The following is a 21,304-nucleotide window of genomic DNA, read 5'->3' on the forward strand; positions in this document are numbered from 1 at the left end:
GTTGTTGTGCAATAGAAGCATATCACCTTTCTTCAATCAAAATATGACTGCATGTTGATCTGTGTGAAACTTGGTGGCTTGCCAATTGTCTAGGATGCAAAAGCTTCTTAAACTCCTGACCGAGATATTCACAATCTCCTGGTGAGAACATACTGGGTGTAGTGTTTTGAATATCTCTGGAGAGCAAGGAGGTGGCATGCAATCTTAAAACAATTTGATAATCCTCAGCATTGTCTTGGAGAAAATGTCTTTTACACGGCTCTTACCGGGCAGTTTATGTTCTTGGGAAGTTAATGGAAAAACTAACAGGCTTCTCTGTAGTAAGGTGGCTTCCGCTGGAATATCTATGGAAAGGAAAGCATGACAGCCAGTGTCTTGCTTTTTTTGGGAAAAAAAAACCTGATGAATTTCTGACAACATATAAGAGTGTACCAGGTAGGCTTGTGCTTCTCAGCTGTTTGAATTGAGGGGTCACTCAGCTGTTTGTATTGTTTGATGTTTGGCGATATTGGTGGAAAAGAGTTTCTTAGTGCTTAAAATCTTTTGGTTTTTAGGTGCATTGGTTTTGGGGATACAAGGAAAAGTATTGATAGAACAGTGAACATGAGCTGCAGACATGCTGGTCTTAAGTGTCTTTTGTCTGCTGACACTTAGAAGCAGCTTCCTGGCCAGATGTTTGAGTGTTGAATTATTTTGTTTAGTTGTTGCAAAATATCTTCAAACTGTAACTTCAAAAACTGATACAGGTAGAAATTCCCCTGTCAAACCATTCTTTTTCTCCCTTTTTTTTCCAGTACTTCATTTCCTACAGACAGAGAAAAGCTGGTTTCCAGCAACTGTGCTGTTCTTCCCTCTTTGCTTCAACTCCTAGAAAAGAACCCAGTGTTACAGTAATACTAATTTTTTCCCTTTGCTCTTTCCTGCTGTTTTTGCCAGGGTTCGTTCCCACTTGTAAACAAGTGGTGCAGGGAAGACGGAGAGATGGGGGAGGAGTTCGGACTCACTGTGCAAATACCTACAGACATACTAATCTAAATTGATGCCTCGTTGAAAAAAATCACAGGTGAAGTAAGCAGCCAACAATGGCTCATTCAAAGGCTCTCTTAGTGCTGGAAAATTTCATAGGTGGCAAATTTGTTCCTTGTTCCTCCTACATAGACTCCTATAATCCATCCACCGGAGATGTCTATTGCAGGGTTCCAGACAGTGGCAAGGAAGAGGTGAGTACTATCCACATGTACAAAAAAGTGAAAAATGTTAAATGCATGTAACTAACCTTTTGAGTGAGAGAAGGTGGAAGTGAGAGAACAGAAAAATGATGACTTCAATGCTAAAACAAGTAAATTCTTGATTATATTATAGTATTGTGTAATGCACTGCTGTGGCAGCAAATGCTGCAATTTTTTTTATATTTTGCTATTAGAAAGTTATGGTGTTCTAAGCTGGTATGAATCAGTAAAGCTTCAGTAATTTGTGTGGAGCTCCTTCAGCTCACATGGTAGGAGATGCCTTATGCATAAGTTCACAATAACACCCAGACAGGCTGTAAATATAAACAATCTGTGAGAACAGTGTTTATTGATCTCTTCTGTAAATAAATTTAGAGACACCATATGCAACTGTGTTCTCCCTTAGTGTCTTGAAGATTTGCACTTTTCATTTAAAAGGGTTTTTGGCTTGATGTCTCTTCTCTGAAGATGGTAAAAAGCTTTCAGACCTCTCTGGTTTTGATATTAGCAGTTGGATATTCAGTGGCTGTGATGAATGTGTTTCCTTATAACATACCCTCTCCTCTGCATCCATAGGGTTTCTTGTGCTCTCTACTGGGGTGAATGTTTCCTGGAACATTGTACGTATTCAGATGTGGATAGGCAATGATGTTCATCGGGGGAACTGCAGTTTCATTGATGCTGCTTTATAGGGGACCTACAAGTCTGTGTCCAAAATTGTTTCAAACTTACTGAAGTGGAAAGTGACTGGACAGGCTTGGATAGCACAGAGGGCTTGGAAAATATTGTCAAATAGCAGACAGCATTTTGAAAATGTTTTTTAAAACAGACTGCTACAGTGCGTAACTGTTCCCTTTGCTTGCATTTCAGCCTTATTGACAGCTTCTCTCAGCAGAAACCTTTGCACTCTAATTTCACCGGGGTAAATATTTGTTAGATGCTGATGACCAAGGGTTAAAGAGTAACAGATTGGGTTTGTTGGAATACATCTGTGTAAGTTCATTCCAATCCTAATTATGCCTGAAAAGTTTGCTCTTTGATGTGCAGGTGCAAATCTTCCTGTCCATTCATTTGCAAAATCATTAAAACCAGAAAAATCTGAGAACGCCAGAGGCTGCTATCCACTCTAGAGATATAGTTGAAGCGTCCTAAGAGCAATGCTTTTCTCTTTCAGCTTTCTCAGTCAGTGCTTGTATGTAACAATGGGAACACAGTTTAAAGACCTGTAAATTTGGTGAGTGCTTTAGTCCTGCCTTCAGGCAACTATGCAAGAAGGTTGTGCTCTGCAGAGCTGGCATCCGCTGCTGACTGATGGAATATGCTGGAGAAAATGCAATCTCATACTACTTTAGGTTATCTAGAGATACCAAATAAGCATGTAGACCAGAGTTCAGCAAAGGACTCAGGGTGCTGTTTTCTAGCAAGGCTCAATGTCCAGTTGCATATTATCTTGGTAAATTTTACTGGGAAGTTAAGTGAAACAAGGGGAGACAGTGAGTTTGTTGCTGACCCTGGAGTTTAACAGCAGGTCAGCTGCTGTGGCCATTTTAGCCACTTTCTGCCAAAAACACGGAGGAGGTTTGTTTGTTCCTAGGAGTTAGTTTGTTTCCCAGCTAGATATCTTAAATTCTACATAACAGTACCACAGCAAGATGAGCAGGTGCCCTGTATATCCAGAAGACAGGCTGATGAGGACTAATTAGTGCTGGCAAATATCTACTTTAAAAACACTTCTCTTTAAAGAACCTAGCTCCTGCACATCATCCCCTGCAAAAGCAAACATCTTGTTCTGAGGGCAGTCCAGCATGGGGTATTTTGATAGGAGCCTTTTGTGATGGGTCTGGATTGTGTGTTGTTTCTCTGTATCTGTCTCATGCAGAAGAGGAAAGCAGAAGGAAGTGTATCAGACACAGGAGTTCATAGTTGAATTCTTATGTGTGCTTTCTTTGTGGCTTTACTTTCTTTGCTGTTTTTTGCTAGTCAAACTAAGTAACTGTTTAACCTTTGTATGCTTAGCTCTTCTCTACAAAACTCTCTCCTTTTTTCCTCTTACTTTTTATTTGATTAATCTACTGCCACTTAATTTCTTCCTTTGCTGGTTTTCTCTTCTGCTGTTTGTGAAAAAGCAATATTTTTGTCCTTCTTCTAAACCCACTGAAGGGTTAAAAATGCAGATAGTATTGACTGTCTCCTCTCCTGGCAGCACCTGGAGGAGAGCACAGAGGAGAGGACAGATGAGCAGCAGCAGCACCTCAGGATGGGAGGGTGGAAGAACCATTAGTGAAGGTGGTATGGTTTCACAGAGGGTGAACGTTTTCAGGGTAGTGTGGCATCTGCACTGGACTCACTCAGGAAGCTGCAGTTCCCCTTTCCCAGGCCTGGTTTGGTCCTGCTTCAGCTGTTCAGTGGCTGACAGCCTGCTGCCATTGGCACTTGAGCAGGAAGTTGTTGAACTACAGTTGAAAGAGAAGAGTCTAGGTTTCTGAGCTTGGCCAGTGGTCCATGTGACTCTCTGCATGTTGGTTTATTTCCCACCTTGCCCCCTGCACTGGTGTTGTTCTGGCTTTCAAACTCTGGGTGTTATTTTTACAGGGCCCATAAATTCTGATGTGTGTGGGAGGGGGAAGGAGAAGGGGTAGATAGATTTTATTTTTTTGCTTGCTTGAACTTTTGTGCCCTCATTAATAAAAAGGAGTATCTGTAAATTATTTTGTGATGGTTTTTATAAGACCTGTCACAATCTGAAGGAACAAATTTTTTAACTGAGTTTTGTGGAATTGGTGGAAAGGAGCCTTCAGTGACTTCATGGGAACTAGCAATATGGCAACATTCAGAGAGGTCATAATGGTCTGATCAATATTACATCAGCATCCTCCTAGTTATTGATTTTGGCAGATTTCCAAAACTGAAGAAATTGTACGAGCAAAATTTTAGGAACTCAGCTAAGGCAGCTTTGGTTAAACCACCACTTTGATGCATATATTAGACATTGGGAGTATGGCATAAGCATTACATAGAAAGCAAAAGTTGGGAAATAAGGCAGTTAATTAAAATATGGAAGAATATTGATGACCATCTTTAGTTAGTGTGAGACTGGTAAACATGAAGAAGGAACTGCTTATAAATCAACAGATGAATGATGCAGGTAACTTCATTTAAGAGTCCAGAGGAAATGACTGATGGGACAGAAAGCTTTCTGCTGAATTTTAATCCTTTGAAGATAGGTCTGTTTCAGAAAAGTGGTGGCAATCTGCCACTGTTCAGAAATGTCATGCTGAAGGACCGTGCAGCAGTCATGTACATCTCAAGCAAAATACTAATAGTAGTGATGTGTATCTGTATAAACGCATATAATGATTCTTACCTCTAGTCTTTGTTAGGTGTCTGGTAAGAGAACTGACTAAACCCCCAGAGCTGAAAAAGGAATTTTTTTTTTTTTTTTTCCTGTGAGGGCATTAATGACTTTCCAGCTGTGATCAGGTAAGATAAAATTTTCGTCTGAGTGTCCATTCCCTAAATATATTCTTAGTCCTTGCTTGAACCAAATGGTGGAAATCAAGAGCTAGCAGAGCTTCCAGCCCCTTACTTTTGTCATTGCCTGCTGTGGCTGAAGTCTTGTGTTGCAAGGGTTGTGCATGTTTAGACTGAAGCTGCATTTGCTCTGGGGAGATTCTTGCTCTTTCCTTCATGAGAAAAAAGATTCTTTTTGTTTTGGCCAGTGGCACCTGCTGGTTCCAGTTGACCATGCCAGCATTTCTTCCAGGCCTGGAGGGTGCCCCACAAGTTGCTGTAATTTGGAGAAAAACAAGAATTCCAGTGAAAGTTTATTTTCTAGATATTCTGTTTCAGTAACACTTATTGAGTTATGGGGTAGTGTCTTGATAACAATGGAAAAGCTCTAAGGAATTGTCATCTCCCCAGCAATGTGGTCAGGATTATTAGTCTCTGAAATATAAATTTATCTGCTGAGGGTTTAATATTTTCTTAAGCCTTTCATTAGCATTCATCATCCCTCTTTTGCTTTTTTAGGTGGAAGCTGCTGTCAAAGCTGCCAAAGATGCCTTCCCAATTTGGTCCTCAAAAAGTCCATTGGAAAGATCTCAGATCCTGAACAAATTGGCAGACCTGATTGAACATGACCTGGAAGCTTTTGCACAAGCAGAGTCAAAGGATCAGGGTAAGAACCGGAACTGTTGATCTCAAATAAGTGTGACTTGCTGAATATTGAAATGGAGGCTTTGGATGAATTTTTTTTTATGTTATGAACTGTTGGAGCAAATTGGAGTAGATGTGCATGAACCTTGAGGAGGTTTTGGACTTGGGATTCCTGGGTGAGTCTTGCTTTTTAGAATTGCTGACTTTGACTTCAGTTGTCAGATATTTGAAATTACTAGAGGGGAGCTGTTGTCATTGACTACATTTGTACTGTGCTGGCGATTACTTGGGCACAGGACAAAAGACATTTCCCAAAAGACACATAAATCAACTTTCAGAGCAGACTATAAAGCAGTGTTTCTCTCCATGATGACAGCAGCATGTTTGTTTTTGTTTCAGGAAAAACTATTACGTTTGCCAGAACGGTGGACATCCCTCGGGCCGTGCACAATTTCCGATTCTTCGCCTCTTCCATCCTTCATCACATCACAGAGTGCACTGAAATGCCAACCATGGGCTGCGTGCACTACACCTCAAGGGCATCTGTGGGAGTTGGTATGATTATCCTCACATGCTGAAAAGCTTGGCAGAATGTCTGCCTCCATAGGGGCTCAGCAAAGATTTTTTTGAAAGCATTTATTATCTCAGAGTCATATGCTAAACATGGGCTTGTCTGCTAAAGCATCAGCAACTCCATGTAAAATCAGTTACGTGACTTCATGGCAAAAAAAAAAAAGAAAAAAGATTGCATACCTAAAAAGCTTAATCTCTTGCTCTCACCTTCACAATCTCTCTTTTGTTTTGTCTGTGAGTGAGCATTACAGCTGTGGATCAGTGCAATGTGCAGAGCACTGAGCTCCTGCTCCAGCGGGGAGAGTGGGATCCCCCTCTCCTTTGGGAAAGCTGTAGTAGTCTGTGACCCGATCCACTTGGATGGAGAAACCACTGTAGCTGGGGAACTGCTGAACTCGGCCACTAGATGCTGCTGCTGCTGCTTCAGAAAATAAAGTGGTTGTCCTGAGCTGACAAGTAACCGTGTTGTAATGATTTCATTATTAGGTTATGTTATACATATAGTACAAATAACATATAACATTAAATAGATGTCAGTTCTCCACATTTACACTTAAATTACTTACAACATAAAATTGGCTATCTTAGAGGACCCTGTTAAAACTTTTCTTGAGCAGTGGAGAACACAACTTTTTCTGGTAAAATTATTCTCATAAGGAAAAGTCCTTCACTGAATCTGCTCCATCAAACAGAAATAAATCCCGTGGATTTTGTAAGGAGTCACACATGACAATTACAGATTTTTTTTTCATAATTTCCTATTAATATGTAAAGTGAAATATTCCTAAAGGCAATTACTGAAAATAATTCTGGTCATTCAGCAATTCATGGGAACAACAGTTTATATAGAGATAAATTCTGGCACTCATAAGTTAGACTAAAATTTATCTGGAAAATGTATACTATATGTTATACAGAGTTTCTTTAATATTAAAATTGAAAAATAAGAAACAGCTTTAAAGAGCAGGAGGAAGCAGGAATATGATCTGAGCTAGCACGTTCAGCCTGGAGAAGAGAAAGCTCTTGGGAGACCTACAAGAGAGCTTAAGAGAGAGGGACTTTTTACAAGGACATATAGTGATAGGACAAGGGGTAATGGCTTCAAAGTGAACAAGGGTAGGTTTAGATTAGATGTTTGGAAGAAATTCTTTATTGTGAGGGTGATGAGGCACTGGTACAGGTTGCATGAAGAAATGGACAGTGCCCCAACCCTGGCAGTATTCAAGGCCAGGTTGGATGGGGCTTTGAGAAACCTGATCTAGTGAAAGGTGTCCCTGGGGGTTTGGAACCAGATGATCTTTAAGGATTCTCTCAACCCAAACCATTCTATAATTACTTTCACTTGCTCTTTGCTAACACTAAGTATTACCACAGACAAGTTGCTGTAAATGATTGCTATGGCTAACCTTGCATTAATGTTCCTGCAAAACACTAAAAAAACTTCCTGAGAATATAAGATTCTGCCCTGAAGAAGCAGCAAAACTTATTCAGAGAGTTCAGCTGATCTCTTTTAGAATCATTTGTGCAGGTCTTTTAAGAAGTTATCTCCCTGTGAGAAATGCTGCAAATTTATTGTACAATAAATTTATTTATTTGTCTGAAAATAAAAGCCATGGCCAGATTCCCTTCATAGATCTGAACTGGTGTATAACTGCTTGAGGTCAGAGAAATGAGTTTTGTATCCCAGCAGACTGACTTCCTGTCTTTGTGGTTTTGTTTTGTAGCTGGTTTAATCAGTCCTTGGAATTTGCCACTGTATTTGTTGACTTGGAAAATAGCTCCTGCCATTGCATGTGGAAATACTGTGGTTGCCAAGCCAAGTGAGATGACATCTGTCACAGCCTGGATGATGTGCAAACTCTTGGAGAAAGCAGGTAAGTCCTGTAGCATGCTAAGGAACAGGAATAGAGTGGAAATGTTTGTGTGTGCATCAGGTTTTTTTTAGTTGCAGAAATCAGAAGGTGCTCAAAGACTTTGGGAAAGACTGCTGTAGCTGAATGTTGCACTGGAGAACAAAAGGTTTTCTCTGTCCTCATGCTATCCTGTCTCCTCAATCCAGCTGTTGCTCATTTTTTTCCACTATCTTCTGATGAAAAATTTTGCCCCTCCTGCACTCCATTTATGGATGTCCTAAGTCTGTGGTGCAAGCAAAGGAGCCGTGAGAGAATAAAGGAGTGAGAATCAGCTCTTGGTGACTGTGTCACGGTTGTATTTGGTGCGCTATTAATTAAAACTGGGAGAACAATTGCTTGTTCCCTGAATGACTGTACACTGCATCTCTGATGATGCACGTCAGACAAGCTTGATTAGTGGAACTGTTTTTATCATTTAGCCCATGACGCATAGATCTGTCTAACATCGTGGATTTCAGCTACTACTGAAGTTAAGGGTTAGTATTTTTCACCCTCGAGCTGCTGGTAACTTTCTAACTTCAGGGACAAAACAAAGTGAAGTGACACCCTTGGAGCGACAGGAGGGTACAGTGACCGCGTGCCTTTGTTCCCATCAGGGGTGCCTCCTGGGGTGGTGAATGTCGTGTTTGGAACAGGCGCCAAGGCAGGAGAGGCTCTGGTGTGCCACCCCGATGTGCCTCTGATCTCCTTCACGGGCAGCACGCTGACAGCCCAGCGGATCATGGAGAAGAGCGCTCCACACTGCAAGCGGCTCTCGCTGGAGCTGGGAGGCAAAAACCCCGCCATCATCTTCGATGATGCTGACTTGAGCCAGTGCATCCCCACCACCGTGAGGTCCAGCTTTGCCAACCAGGTGCCTCCTGCCCCTATAACACATAAACCCTGTTGGCAGCAGGATGGGGCCATGTCTGAGGGTTTGTGTGCATGCTGCACCTACCTTTGGATCTGAATCTCAAATTGCCAAGGTGTATTTCAAGATTGTGTTTGAGAAAGTCCTAAGTAGAAAAATATGAAAAATGCTTCATTATTCCACAAGGAGGGAAACAAAGTAATAAAAGGCTCATCTTCATGCTCTCCATCAGAAGATAACAAGGTGTAATTACTCCTCTCAAAGTACATACATTTCTTATCTTTCAGGGAAGCAGCTGCTTTAAGTCCCACTGCGTAAGTAAGTGGGATGCTTGTTAATTTGTTAGAATTAAATTAGGGGACTTCCCACAAAATTTTACCAACATTATTTGTCCCTCACCACCACCCTCAGGAGAGAGCACCAAAGCCAGGAAATTGTATCTGGGCAAGCGTTAGAAAAATAGCTTGGTATCAGAGAAAGATTATCAGGAAATGAAGAGAGAGATCATTCAGAGTTAGAAATCATGTTTCCTATAAAATATGTTGGAGAAGAAAACATATAATTGATAAAATTAAATTTACTTATGGTAGTGATTGCATGATAGTGATACTGTTTTGCCTTTTCCTTCTCCCTTTGTTTTTTATCTGGAAAAAAATCCCACTTTGCAGTGTTGCTTAATGTAGTTTGTGCTTCTGAGGATGCAGGGACATGAGTGAACTGGGTTGTAATTCCTAATACATGTCAATAGTGCAATGTAATATGAACCAATATAGTTGATTTCTTGTTTGTTTCTTTCTTTTTGATAGGGTGAGATCTGTCTCTGCACCTCCAGGATCTTTGTTCAGAGGGGAATATACAGTCAGTTTTTGAAGAGGTTTGTGGCAGAGACCAAGAAGTGGAAGACTGGGAATCCCTCAGATCCTACAATTGATGTGGGAGCACTAATAAGTAAAGAGCATCTAGAAAAGGTGATGTTACATGGAGTTTATGTGACTTCATCTCATCTTTTAGAGGGCTACAAAAGGTAGTTTCAGGTATGTGCAGGAAAGGATCTTGTCATCTCCAAGATTAGCTCTGAGGGATGATAACTCAAAGCCATTATAAGGTATCTTTTTAATGAGGTTTCTTTTGCCTGTGGCTTGGGATCATGTGATTGATCTGAAAAAAGATCAAACTCCCTGGGGAAAATAATTTAAAATAGCAAAAGAATATTTCCTCCTGTTTGAATAAGATAATTCTAATGGTTGAATTTATACTCACAAATAGTCCTGAATTTATACTCACGAATGTTGTTCACCAACATTTTCTTGGATTTTAATGGTGCATTTGCCTAATAAGTTAGTTGACAAGTTAAAAGTTTTATTTTTATATCACTCTGGCAAATTCTGGCTTGTACAAAACAGTTTTCTAGAACTGCTTACAGTAATTTGTAATGGTCTGTGTGTGGAGAGCAGCTGAGATGGCACAGTTAGACACAGTCTGCTTTAGTGGCTTATATGAAATGAAAGTTGTGGTGTCAGAGTTCAGGGAGAGCAGATGCACATATCCCAGAACTCTCTGACGCAAGAAGCAGACTGAAAAACCACAGAGTGAGAGAAAGCCAGACCTTTGATATGCTTTCCTGATGCCTCAGAAGATTCTCCAAGTGCTGTTGTTCTGAAGTAGAGTGGTAGAAACACCCACTTCCTGAGGTCCTTAGTCTGTAGCACCATGGAGAATTTCCAAGTTTTACCTACGAAGGTGCCTAAAAGAAGAAAAAGATAAGGAAATTCTGTGGTATCTCTGTGGTCTTTCTCTAAGGAGAGAAACCAGGCAACAACTGCAGAACAGCAGAAGCAGATCAACAGTACATCCTGTGTGTTCAAGGTAGCAAGCATATGGTAGCAGCAGCCACGGAAACATCTTTAATCATTTATTGATGAGATTTTCTTTAGCATTCATGGCTTCATCATCCTAGTGGCATGTAAACATTTAAAAAGCCTTGCCTATGAGGCAGGAAAATACTACTGATTCCTTGGAGTAAATTAGTGAAACCATGGTGTGGGATACATGGCAAACTACCCAGGCTCCTGAGAGAAGGGAGGGAGGCTCTGGAACCACTTGTATTTTCACCAAGGGTCCTACCCTTTTGACAATACTTAGTGGGAAGGGCCAGCAGTGTTGTCTGCTAGGCTAGTAAGTGTTAGGAAAGAGAAAACTGCTTTTTTCAGCAAGAAATAAGCTTGGCATACAAAGAAGCATAACAACAAAATTTAGGGAATGCTGCCCTCTATTGTAAGAGGGCAGCGTGTTCCAGCTGGAGTTCGGAGGCTCCTGCTGATGTGTGAACTCTTGGGATTTGGTGTCCTTTAGCAGTGATGTTTTTTTGCTACTTCCCCAGGTAAGGAACTATGTGAAGAAAGCCCAGGCTGAAGGAGCCAGAGTCCTCTGTGGAGAGGGAGTGGATCCTTTGGCCCTCCCACCTGGCAACCAGAAAGGCTATTTCATGTTACCCACAGTTATTGCTGAAGTCAAGGATGAATCTTGTTGCATGCAAGAAGAGATCTTTGGTCCTGTGACATGTGTGGTAGCATTTGATACAGAAGAAGAGGTGATCAGAAGAGCCAACGGTGTGAAATATGGCTTGGCAGCCACGGTGTGGTCCAGCAACGTGGGACGTGTTCACAGGGTAGCACACAGGCTGCAGTCTGGATTGGTGTGGACCAACTGCTGGCTTGTGAGAGACCTGAACTTGCCATTTGGTGGGATGAAAGCCTCAGGCATAGGCAGGGAGGGAGCAAAGGATTCCTATGAGTTCTTCACTGAGGTCAAAACCATCACAATAAAGCACTGACTTATGTCAACAGAAGTATTTTAGAGTGAAATAAATGACAGCAATTTGAGTTACCAAAAATGGCTCCTTAGAATACAGGCTGCTATTGTGGCCATTCCTTTCTTGAACTTTGGTCAAGTAATATCAATGACAGCTGAAAATGATCATCCCAAATGCTAATGTTTAAGTCAGTTTTTCATGTTGGATGAGAAGGTCAGTGTAGACTCCACAATCAAGCCATCCCAAGCCAGATGACTTGCCTGTCTTACAAATCCTAAATATTTTTTATATTTTTGACATTCCTGCCTCAAAAATCTGTCCCTTTAAGGCAGATTGGAGAAATATATATTGTAATATATGACAGTAGCTCTGGTTTGTGAATTACCTTGAGGGACAAAGTAGAAAGCACGTGGTGAGACTAAAGGGGAATCAGCTCATTTTCACTCTGAACAGTGGGGTCCCATCCACCCATATTGCACTTCACTGATATCAGACAAGGTTGATACTACACTACACTGAAAGCCTGAGAAACTATCTTCAGCCTACTAAGTGGTTTTAAATTGTGGCGTCATTACATTCTCTTGATATTCATGGAGACAATAAATGTTTTAATTATAACCTTCTTTATGGTAGGGAGCTGAATCATCCTAATACCTGTTCTCTGAGTATTTTGAAATTAAAGCCTTTTGTCACTTCAAGACCTCAGTGATGGTGGTTTTTACATCCCTGCACAAAAATATTGGCTGCATCACAAGCAGCATCACTCTTCATTAATAGAACCCAGAATTTACTCCTGAGAGAATGAACTGTTGGAAGTGTTTGTCACCAAAATATAAAACCACTTCCAACTCTTCCTCATTTGATTGCAGAGATTTTTTTAATTGGGTATATCAGAGACTTGTTTGCTTTCAACAAAAGAGAAACAGAGTTGGATACACCTCACATCTCTGGATGCCACCTGGTTGCAGGGCAGACCTAGCAGCCAGATTGGAACTGTGGGCATTTGATGGATTTGGTACAAGAACTGTCAGTTGAAGGCATGTCAAGGAAATACGTAAAAATTATATGCTTAGTGACTTGATGCGTTCTGAGGAAGCATTTTATTTTAAAAATGTCTAGGTCTATTCATGACCGTGTGGTGGCAGCAGAATACCTGCTTTGGTGTTTTTAATCCCCAGTCACTCAGCTGGGAGGGGAATAAACAGCTATATCAGCATGTGTTTCATTCTGCCAATTTCTTTTCTATTTACACATCCTGTTTGGAAGAGCATTAGAACCCAAAAGCTGTGAAACAGTTCATTAGTTAGGGAGTGATGGGGGCATGTGGGAGGCAGACATTTTCAGCAACAGCAGATGGGATATTGCACAATTAGTAGAAATAAATGGATACCTTCCCCCATCTGGATCTGGTCTAGGTTCAGGTTTAATGAGATGAATTTACTTTCAGAGGTTGATTTTATCTTTGCATTAAATATGACGGGAGATTTCCAGATGTATTTCACATGCTGGAGACAAAGGTCTGTGTGTCATCTACGTGATTCTGGTCCAAGATATCAGAGGTGGAGTAATGGGGTGGGGACAGAGCTCTGCAGGACCCCCGGGTGTGGGGTATGGAGATGGTGTCCCTGTGTCCAGCATGGCTGTGAAGATTTCTCAGAAGTGAACTTCTGGGAAACCCCATTCCACCATCACGGTGTCCAGCACCTCAGAGAGGTAAGGGAAGTCTGTTGGTGCTAATGATGCTGCTGACTTTTGGGCAGGAGAGAGAGCCTATGTGAAGATACAAAATATTGTCCCTTTCTGCACTTTCCATCTCTAATGGGTAGGCTCCTTCCTTCTACGGTTAATGTGCAGTTCAAGTACTTTGCTTATTCTGCTTTTTCTTGCCCTTTGAGATTCCTATACATTTGCACATGCACAGATGTGAGGGTGTTACCCAGTGGGGACATTTCCTGCCAGTAGTAATGGGTAATTATTGCATTTCCCATGCCTACCTTCAGCCTCAGCCCCAAAGGGAGCTGCTGGTGCTTGTGGCAGTGAAGCAAGTGCCATGGGATAGGTTACCTGCTTGTACCAGGAGCTCTCTGTGGGCACACAGAATTTTCCTATATACCAAGAGTTATGAGCTTTCCCATGTGTTTTATTCAGACTATACTTCCAGTGTAGCAACATGTATGAATAACTGTCTCATCTTACAGATGAAGCAGTCCAAGGACTTCTTCCTACAGATAATGAAGGTGTCTATTACAGCTGCTTTATTTCTGAGTTTTCTGCTCTCGCTCTAAGTGGACAGTAAAGAGGATATCCTGGAGGACAAGGCACACTGATCCAAGTTATGAGCTCTTCAGGCTACACGTTCTGGAATTTTCCAACATGACAGTACAGCTTTTATTTTTGTAGACTGCCCTGGCTTGAGCATTAAATCATGTGGCCATTGTGAGGATTTGTTTAATTACTGTTATGTAAATCTCAAAGAGTTGCTCCATCTGTTAATTCTTACTGATGGAGTTAGTACAGTTCAGTTTAACACTAGAAGATTATCTCACTGGTGTGAGATGATTACTTTACATGGGGAAGTATTAATATATTTGCCATCCTTTATAGCTCTCAATTAGCATAGGGTTATTTCTGTTCTATTTCAGATCTTTTCTCAGCCTGTTTATGTCTGTACCCAGTTGTTGTATAATGCCTGAAAGCAGATTTGCTTAGGGAGACACTGCATGTAGTTTGAAGAGGGGACACATCAACTCTAATGTTTATATTCAAATCAGGCTATGTCCATGTTCCCACAGTGTTTGTAACTTAGGCAAAGCAAAACATATTTTTAAAACTCTCAGGGATAAAAACAGACTTGACTTTTTGGGTCAGAGAAAGTTTCATGCCTAACTTAAATGTGCAGATCAAGAGTGTAAGCTAGACTGGTTTTAAACCCCAAGCTTTGAATTTCCAAACTTCAGAAAGCTGTACCTTAAGATTCAACTTCACAGATAGAGTCAGATACTTAAGACTTTCCTCTTAGTAACAACAACAAATAAAGGAAAAAGGAGGGAAAAAAGATAGTGGGATTATGAGGGAACTGTGAGGAGTTTATTTCCAGCCTTGTCTTCAGGGCTGAGGTTTAAGTTTTTGCTCAGACTTAAAGCTTGAGCTCAATACCTGTCTCAGCTCTAGAAAGGATGCTGGCTGAAGTATCCAAGTACTTTTCCTCAAGCTTCTTATTAAATTTGTGGATTTTATGTGTGGTGGAGAGTGGAAAATGAAAATGGAATTAAATTTTCTTAGTCTTAGAGTAAGACCAGGTTCTCATTTTCCACCCTAGATGGTAATTAAATATTCTATAGAAAGCTAAATATAATGAATAAAGGAAACCAACAACAGTTGCAGGAAATTCTGGGACATTTTCTTCATTGAATTCTGTTCCCCTCCTTTCCAAGCATTTGTTTTTGTGCTTGGAGGGTGATGTTTGTACTTAAAGGACAACAATGCACAAGGCTTTTTTCTAGAATACATCAAATCTCTGTCGGTAACAGTTGTAAATTAGGTGAAGATTGGGGTATGATGAGAAAAAGAAGGAAGCCCTGCAGTATTATAACTGGTTAAACAGGATGCCTCTTAATGCAGCTGAAGGCTAGTTTTGCAGCCAGAAGCTATGTACATGGTGCTGCCTCCTGAAAAGGAGCAACTGAAATGGATTTGGAGATTATGACGGAAAGTGCAACCAGTGTGAGAATGCCAGTTCAGCCAAAGCAGCCTGACAGTATAGAACTCAGCCTGAGCTCTGCCACATCACTGCAATTAACAGGGGAGCTAGCGTGATGCTGGAGAGAATAAGCAGAACTGTGCTAAATCTGCAAATAATCTTTACCTTTGTATGTAACATTACTGTTAAGTTGTGCATCTATTTCTGTTCTCTTTAACAGAGAGATCTGGAGGGAGGAAAATTACTCCAAATTCTGAAAAAAAGTCCTTCTAGTGTGGGACTTGGATGATGTGCTGCAACATCTTTTGGCTTCACAGGATGATGTTTTGCATCACCTTTTGGATTCACAAACACCTGTTTTACCAAGACAACTGGGGTGTGTGTGTGTGTGTGCTCATATGCAAGGAAGCAATTGCAGAGGTCAGTGATGAGTCCAGAGGGGCAGATGCACACTCCTGGGCTTCTGTGTTGAAGAGCATGTTTTGTCTGTTAAAACACAGGAGGTGGTGGAGCACACCTGACGGGTGTGTTCTCTGGTGGGTGACGAGTTAAACACGGCACAGCCTGCCTTGTTGCATTTCTCTCTGGCACCAGGTGTCCTTAATAATAGCCTAGAAAATGCAGATGCCCCCACAGAAGGGAGTACAAGGGTCATGGATGGGCAGTTGTTTAAGGTGGAAAGATGAAGATGGAAGTTGTGACCTGTCAGGTGGATCAGGCCAAGGTTTTTCAGCTGGATGCTACCACTGTTTTTATCCTGTGCTTTGGGAAGGTGTGCTGGACCTTGCAGCTTGGCTCAAGTGAAGGCAGGAGTGCCTGGTCCAAGGAGCCCACTGGGACATGAGGAGGTGACAGACACATGCTGGGCTGCAGTGGAGGCTGAGGCAAAACCACTTGTGCAGCTTCCCCATAGGTATGTGGGGCCTTTGTGCAGTTACGTGAAAGAAGAAATAAGAACATTTCTCTGTGTGTAAGAGCTTCTGTGGGGTGCCCAAATATGCTAATGAAGGGGTTTGTAATATTATTCAAACCCACAAAAGGCTTCTTCCAGGGTATTGCTAATGAGAGCTATCTCCTGATTTCAGAGAAATGGAAGTAATTACAAACCATTTATTGTGAAATGAGGACACACATTCATTCACAGGGTGCTACACTTGTCCAATTAACTCTGAGCTCCTGAAATAATAATGAGAAGATTATGCTACCATTTTAGTAATTGGATTTTCTCTTCCTTTGGGAACAGTGCCTATTAAAGTAGTAGTCTATCCTTGGTTACAGAGAGATTTCATGTTTTTCTTCAAGTTTGGCTGACCCAACAAAAAAATCAGGCAAAGTCACATTTTCTGCAGCTGTAAAATGACATTTTCAAGGGTTGACTTATTAAAAAAAAAATAAATAAAAAGAAAAGGAACATTTCCTATTGTTGCCTTAATTTTTTAAAACGGATTTGTTTATACTTACTTGGCTGCAGTGAATTGACTGTATTTCACTGATGAAAATAGGATGAATGCCAAAATGTTTGTTGGTGGAAACAGTAGAATGTCTGTCTGGGATTCTCTTTAGGATTCTTGTGGTGAGATATCCATGTGGTGAGATATCACATGAGTACTTATTAGCTGAAAGTAGGTAATTTCAGTCCTGCTGAATGGCTATATTTTAGTCACTCTTTTCCAAGGAGACACTGGAGTCAGTTTTCCAAGTAGAGGACATTGAGTAGGTTTGATAAGATAACCTTAGAAGTTTGATTAGGAAATTACCTCCTTCCTGTGCTGGTTTGCTTCCAGAACTGCACTAAGCTTTTTGAGGATGGAAAGGATACTTTTGTAACCCATAATTATATTCCTACAGTTAATCATTTTGTTCCAGAGTTGTCATTTTGCCTATTCAAATGCATAAGGTGGAGAGGTTTTTTTTGGATGGTCAAATATATCTCTGGCCTTTGTGGCTTTGAGTCATATGGGACAGGGGTGAAAACCAGCATCCTGCAAGAGCCACATGCACCAGTTTCTTGGTGATTCAGAGAGAAATTTGCTGTTACAGCGCTGTGAGATTCTTCTAATCAGTTGACCCCTGCAAGGAGCTTCAGGCTGCTTCCTCTGTTGGTAATATGTTTTGAAACCTTTGCTTTATGTTTAAAAAATAAGTGTGTGTATGTGCATAACTGTTCAGATATGCAGTTTCCATAGTGTGGTGCTTCAGTTAGAAGGGCAAGCTGAGGTATTGATCTAAGTACTTCCAAAGAAAATCTCACTCTGGTCTGAGACCTTACTTCCCTGTTCAGTTTCTTTCTATGAGCTGCCTGAAAGAAAACAAGTTTTTTAGATTCCTGAGTTCTCTATAGCACAATATGCTATGTATTTGTAGTGCTTAACACCATCCACTCATCTAAATAATAAAACTACCTTATTTTGAGAACAAGGGTTCAGAGGTCACATTCCTCTCAGCTGATACAAATCAATGTCTACCTTTGATAGTCAGCTGGAGGTTTGGTTCTGGTTTTGCTGTCATCCTGCCTAAGACTCACTTTTCTTCCCAGGGCCTGATTAATACCTCTTTTCCAGAGTGGAATTAGAACATTGTTTACCAAAGCAATTTGTGCTTCTTTACCTGAGAGATGTAGCTGTTCACCACTGGGGGAGGAAAGTAATTGTTCTTCCTGAGGTTTAGCTAAGTTATTGTAGGTCATGCAGTTTGGATGTAAGGATGATAAGGACAAAATACAGCAAGAGGTACATTTCAGTTTGATTTTTAAATATGCTCATTCATTCCTTCCTAATTAATATTTAGAATTGTGCTGTCATGTACTCAGATTCACTTGTTTTGCTACTACATACCACTTCTCACCAGTGTTAGTGACATGAATTATTTAATGGGCATACTGTGCAACAGAAACAGCATTTTTAGCTGGGCTGTTATGTATTTGGACAGACACAGAAAGAATTACTTTTTGAGGGAGCTGTCAGAAATCTGCTTTTTAAACATCAAAACTATGAGCCCTGAATGCTGAAGAAAATGTTGTAATGTTCCAGCCATATTGACTCAAATGTCCCATTTGGGTTACCTGTCAAAAATAGGTAGTGAAATCCCAGCTCTGACTGAGAGACAGCTGGGAAATACCAGTTTCTAAGCAACTCCTTAGGCACAATTTCTCTGTTGTATGCGTTCTATGCAGCACTGATCTGCTTTTTATGAGGTTGGAAAAGATGGATTCTGGTTATCTGTTCTTAACACTTCCTTTGAAGGTCTTTCCACCTTCAAAGCAGTATATGAACTTTAGTTAATTAACCTTCTTTGCACATCCTTACATCTGGAAATGTGAAGCATTTTTCTTCTTGCTGCTGAGGCTGTTTAAGGACAGACTACACTGTAATGCCTGCAAGACATTTCTTCAAAGTGAGTTGAGGGTAGTTTTTTTCCCTCATGCAGTCATGTTCTGAATGGCTTGACTAATCTCAGCAGAGAAGAAAGTTGCTTTGTATGGGAGAGGCAGAATCTTCCTGGCTGAAATTTTCTTGCTTATTCCTTTCTTTGGTGGTAATATGATTTACATTGTCTTCAGGCATCCTGGAAAACTAACTGCTGGAACTCAAGAAAAAAGGTGTCAGCTGGTGTGTACTCTGGCTGCTGGATGTCTGGTAGGGATGAGTTAGAGCAGAGCTGAGGTAGAAAGAGTGAAAGATTTCATTGTGCATCACTGGGAGGTCAGACAGTAATTCAGGAAGGCTGGTTAGTTCTTGCTTCACTGTAGATGAATCTTGTAAATCAATATACCTCTAAAAATAAAGATACTTAAAGTAACAGCAGATGTAAAGAAGCAGAATATAAGTGAGGACTGGACTTGGGTGAGGCTCAGAAAAGAAAAAAATTAAATAACTTTTATAGGGGGTGTTGGCTTTTGCCTTTGAGATCATTCAAATAATGTAGAAAAAGAAAAAGCAACTGCTGACATTCATCTGTGTCCAGGAAAATAATAAATCTATAGCAATATTCTGAACAATACAAAATTTTCTTTTGGATTTCACTGCCATTAAATAATATAAGAGTTTAACTTATTTTGGTTTTAGGAAACAGCTATTAAGGCCTGGAGTTGTACTCCATGGAGTTGTCACTGGGATGCTGTCAGATTTTGAGTGCTCTTGAAAGAGCTCTGTTCCTTGAAGCTAAGTCAGGTAATTTTTATGATTAATTCACAGCACTCTTTCTCTTTCCACATGTGGCTACTTAGCTAACCTCTGAGTTAAAATTAAGAAATGTGAACACTCAAAGTAGTGATTGTGCGTGGACTAAGCCCTGCATGATCAGAGCAGCAGGTGCATTAGGTGTGCCAAATCAGGGTTGTTTAGTTCTTAACTAAAGTGGAAGTTTCCTGGAGTTTCACAAATGAAATTCATGGGAAATTTGGTTTGGTTTTTTTTTTATGTGGCCCTGAACAATTTATTGTGCTTTGAATAGATATGATTTGTGGTCCTGTAGTTTTCCATGCAGAACACTTGGTATCTGAAACATCAGAATGGTGATATCTCTTATTTCTCTGCAGGGGAGACAGATACATACTTTGTTGATGAAAAAATGTGAATGAGGAAAGTGCTCTCTATTCCTAGGAAAGATGCTGAATGCAGCATTTTGTTCTTCCAACATCAATGGATGCCTTTTTACCATCAGGGACAGTTTTGCTCTGGATGGGTAAGTGTGGGGGTGAGCTCAGACCAGCCCTGCAGAGCTGGGAGGACTCAGTCCATTCTCAATGCTTGGCTTCTGGTCATCACCATAGGAAGTTTGGCCAAGCTCAGCTCCAGCTCAACTTTCCACTTAGAGCAGCAATTCTTGCTGAGTGGGATGGAGCAATGGTAAAGAGACAGTCATTAGACTTGTGACCAAAGTATTGTTTTAAGGTGACTGTATATCTCAGATCAGGGGCAGTCTCACTTCCCCCCTTTCCCTCCAGAAAGTTAATACAGCTCATGGTCTCAGGCAGCAGTCATGCAGAGTGGCACTTCACCCTTTCCTCAGGATGCATCTCGTGCAGTCCAATGTTTGTAAAGACCACATCCTGAACTGAGAAATGAGGGTCATATTGCCACACCTGGAAATGAGAAACCTTTTCTTATAGTTCTTGTAAAAATCAAGACTAAGTGATGAGCCCTGGGAAAAGGTGAGGGGAATGTCCCCACCCTATCCATGGACCTTTTGGCACAGCATTGTGCATTGTGAAACCGTGGGTGATAAAAGGAGTGCTGCTATTTCTGTCGTTTGGCACTGCTGGCTCCCCGCTGCAGGCTTACAGTGATAAACTGGCTATGAGCTGCTCCTACGGAATAGTTATGGTGGCGGCTGTGCTTTGTTCCTTGGTGGCAAGGCAGAGCTTGCCATGCGGGAATGAGGAGTGGCTCGGGTTGGTAACAGTGTTTTGTGACACATCCCCACCTATTCGGGAGGATAAATATGGGCAGGGTCACACAGTCTTTCCTCAACATCCTCATTACCTTGAAATGACACTTTCCACAGGGGCATTGCTCCTGTCCTGTGTAATTTAAAATGATGGCTTTGTGCCATTTTTAGGGTGGTGCATTTTCTACTGTAAAATGTTTGCATTGTGGTTATTATTTAGAGTTGTTTCCTCCACCACCCATAATTCTGAGAAAACCATATGTAAAATTCGGAGAAATGCTGGTAGAATTTACAGCCCAAGAGATCGACATTCACTCCTCGCCAAATGGAGGCAGACCAAGCAATGTCTTCTGCAGTACTGCTTCAGCTCTGCCCTGCTAGGACTAAGACGAAGAAACTCATTCTGTGTGCCCAGAAACTACCAGCAAAGGTGCTGGCAGCCAGGTTAATGCCAAGGCTGGGATCAAACCTATTCACTTTGTGCTGCTCCTCAAAGAGGCACTGGGCAGCACAGGCTTTGAGCTACAGCACTAACTTGAATCAGGACTGCAGTGATAACCCAGCTAACAAAAAGCTTTGCAATTTATAGCTGCTCTAAGGTCCCTGGGAACATTCAAGGCCAGATTGAAAGAGGTTCTGAGCAACCTGATCTAAATGCAGGTATCCCTGCTCATGACAGGGGAG

The 21,304-nt window shown here is 41.1% G+C and overlaps 1 protein-coding gene across 1 annotated transcript; it reads left to right on the top strand.

Moving 5' to 3' along the window:
• Window positions 1-1,020: 1,020 nt before the first annotated feature.
• Window positions 1,021-12,390, top strand: ALDH8A1 (aldehyde dehydrogenase 8 family member A1). The gene is made up of 7 exons (XM_053974586.1): window positions 1,021-1,220; window positions 5,259-5,406; window positions 5,784-5,939; window positions 7,682-7,831; window positions 8,467-8,723; window positions 9,527-9,688; window positions 11,101-12,390. Exons 1-7 carry the CDS (start codon window positions 1,083-1,085, stop codon window positions 11,551-11,553), a joined length of 1,464 nt encoding a protein of 487 aa, XP_053830561.1. The 5' UTR covers window positions 1,021-1,082; the 3' UTR covers window positions 11,554-12,390.
• Window positions 12,391-21,304: the final 8,914 nt, after the last annotated feature.

The sequence above is a fragment of the Vidua macroura genome, chromosome 3 (assembly GCF_024509145.1).
Source record: "Vidua macroura isolate BioBank_ID:100142 chromosome 3, ASM2450914v1, whole genome shotgun sequence".
Taxonomy (NCBI): Eukaryota; Metazoa; Chordata; class Aves; order Passeriformes; family Viduidae; genus Vidua; species Vidua macroura.

Coding starts and splice junctions, on each gene's coding strand:
- ALDH8A1 (XM_053974586.1), top strand. CDS start 1,083: ATGGCTCATTCAAAGGCTCTCTTAGTGCTGGAAAATTTCATAGGTGGC. Junction 5,940..7,681: donor AAGGGCATCTGTGGGAGTTG/GTATGATTATCC, acceptor TTTGTTTTGTAG/CTGGTTTAATCAGTCCTTGG. Junction 9,689..11,100: donor GTAAAGAGCATCTAGAAAAG/GTGATGTTACAT, acceptor CTACTTCCCCAG/GTAAGGAACTATGTGAAGAA.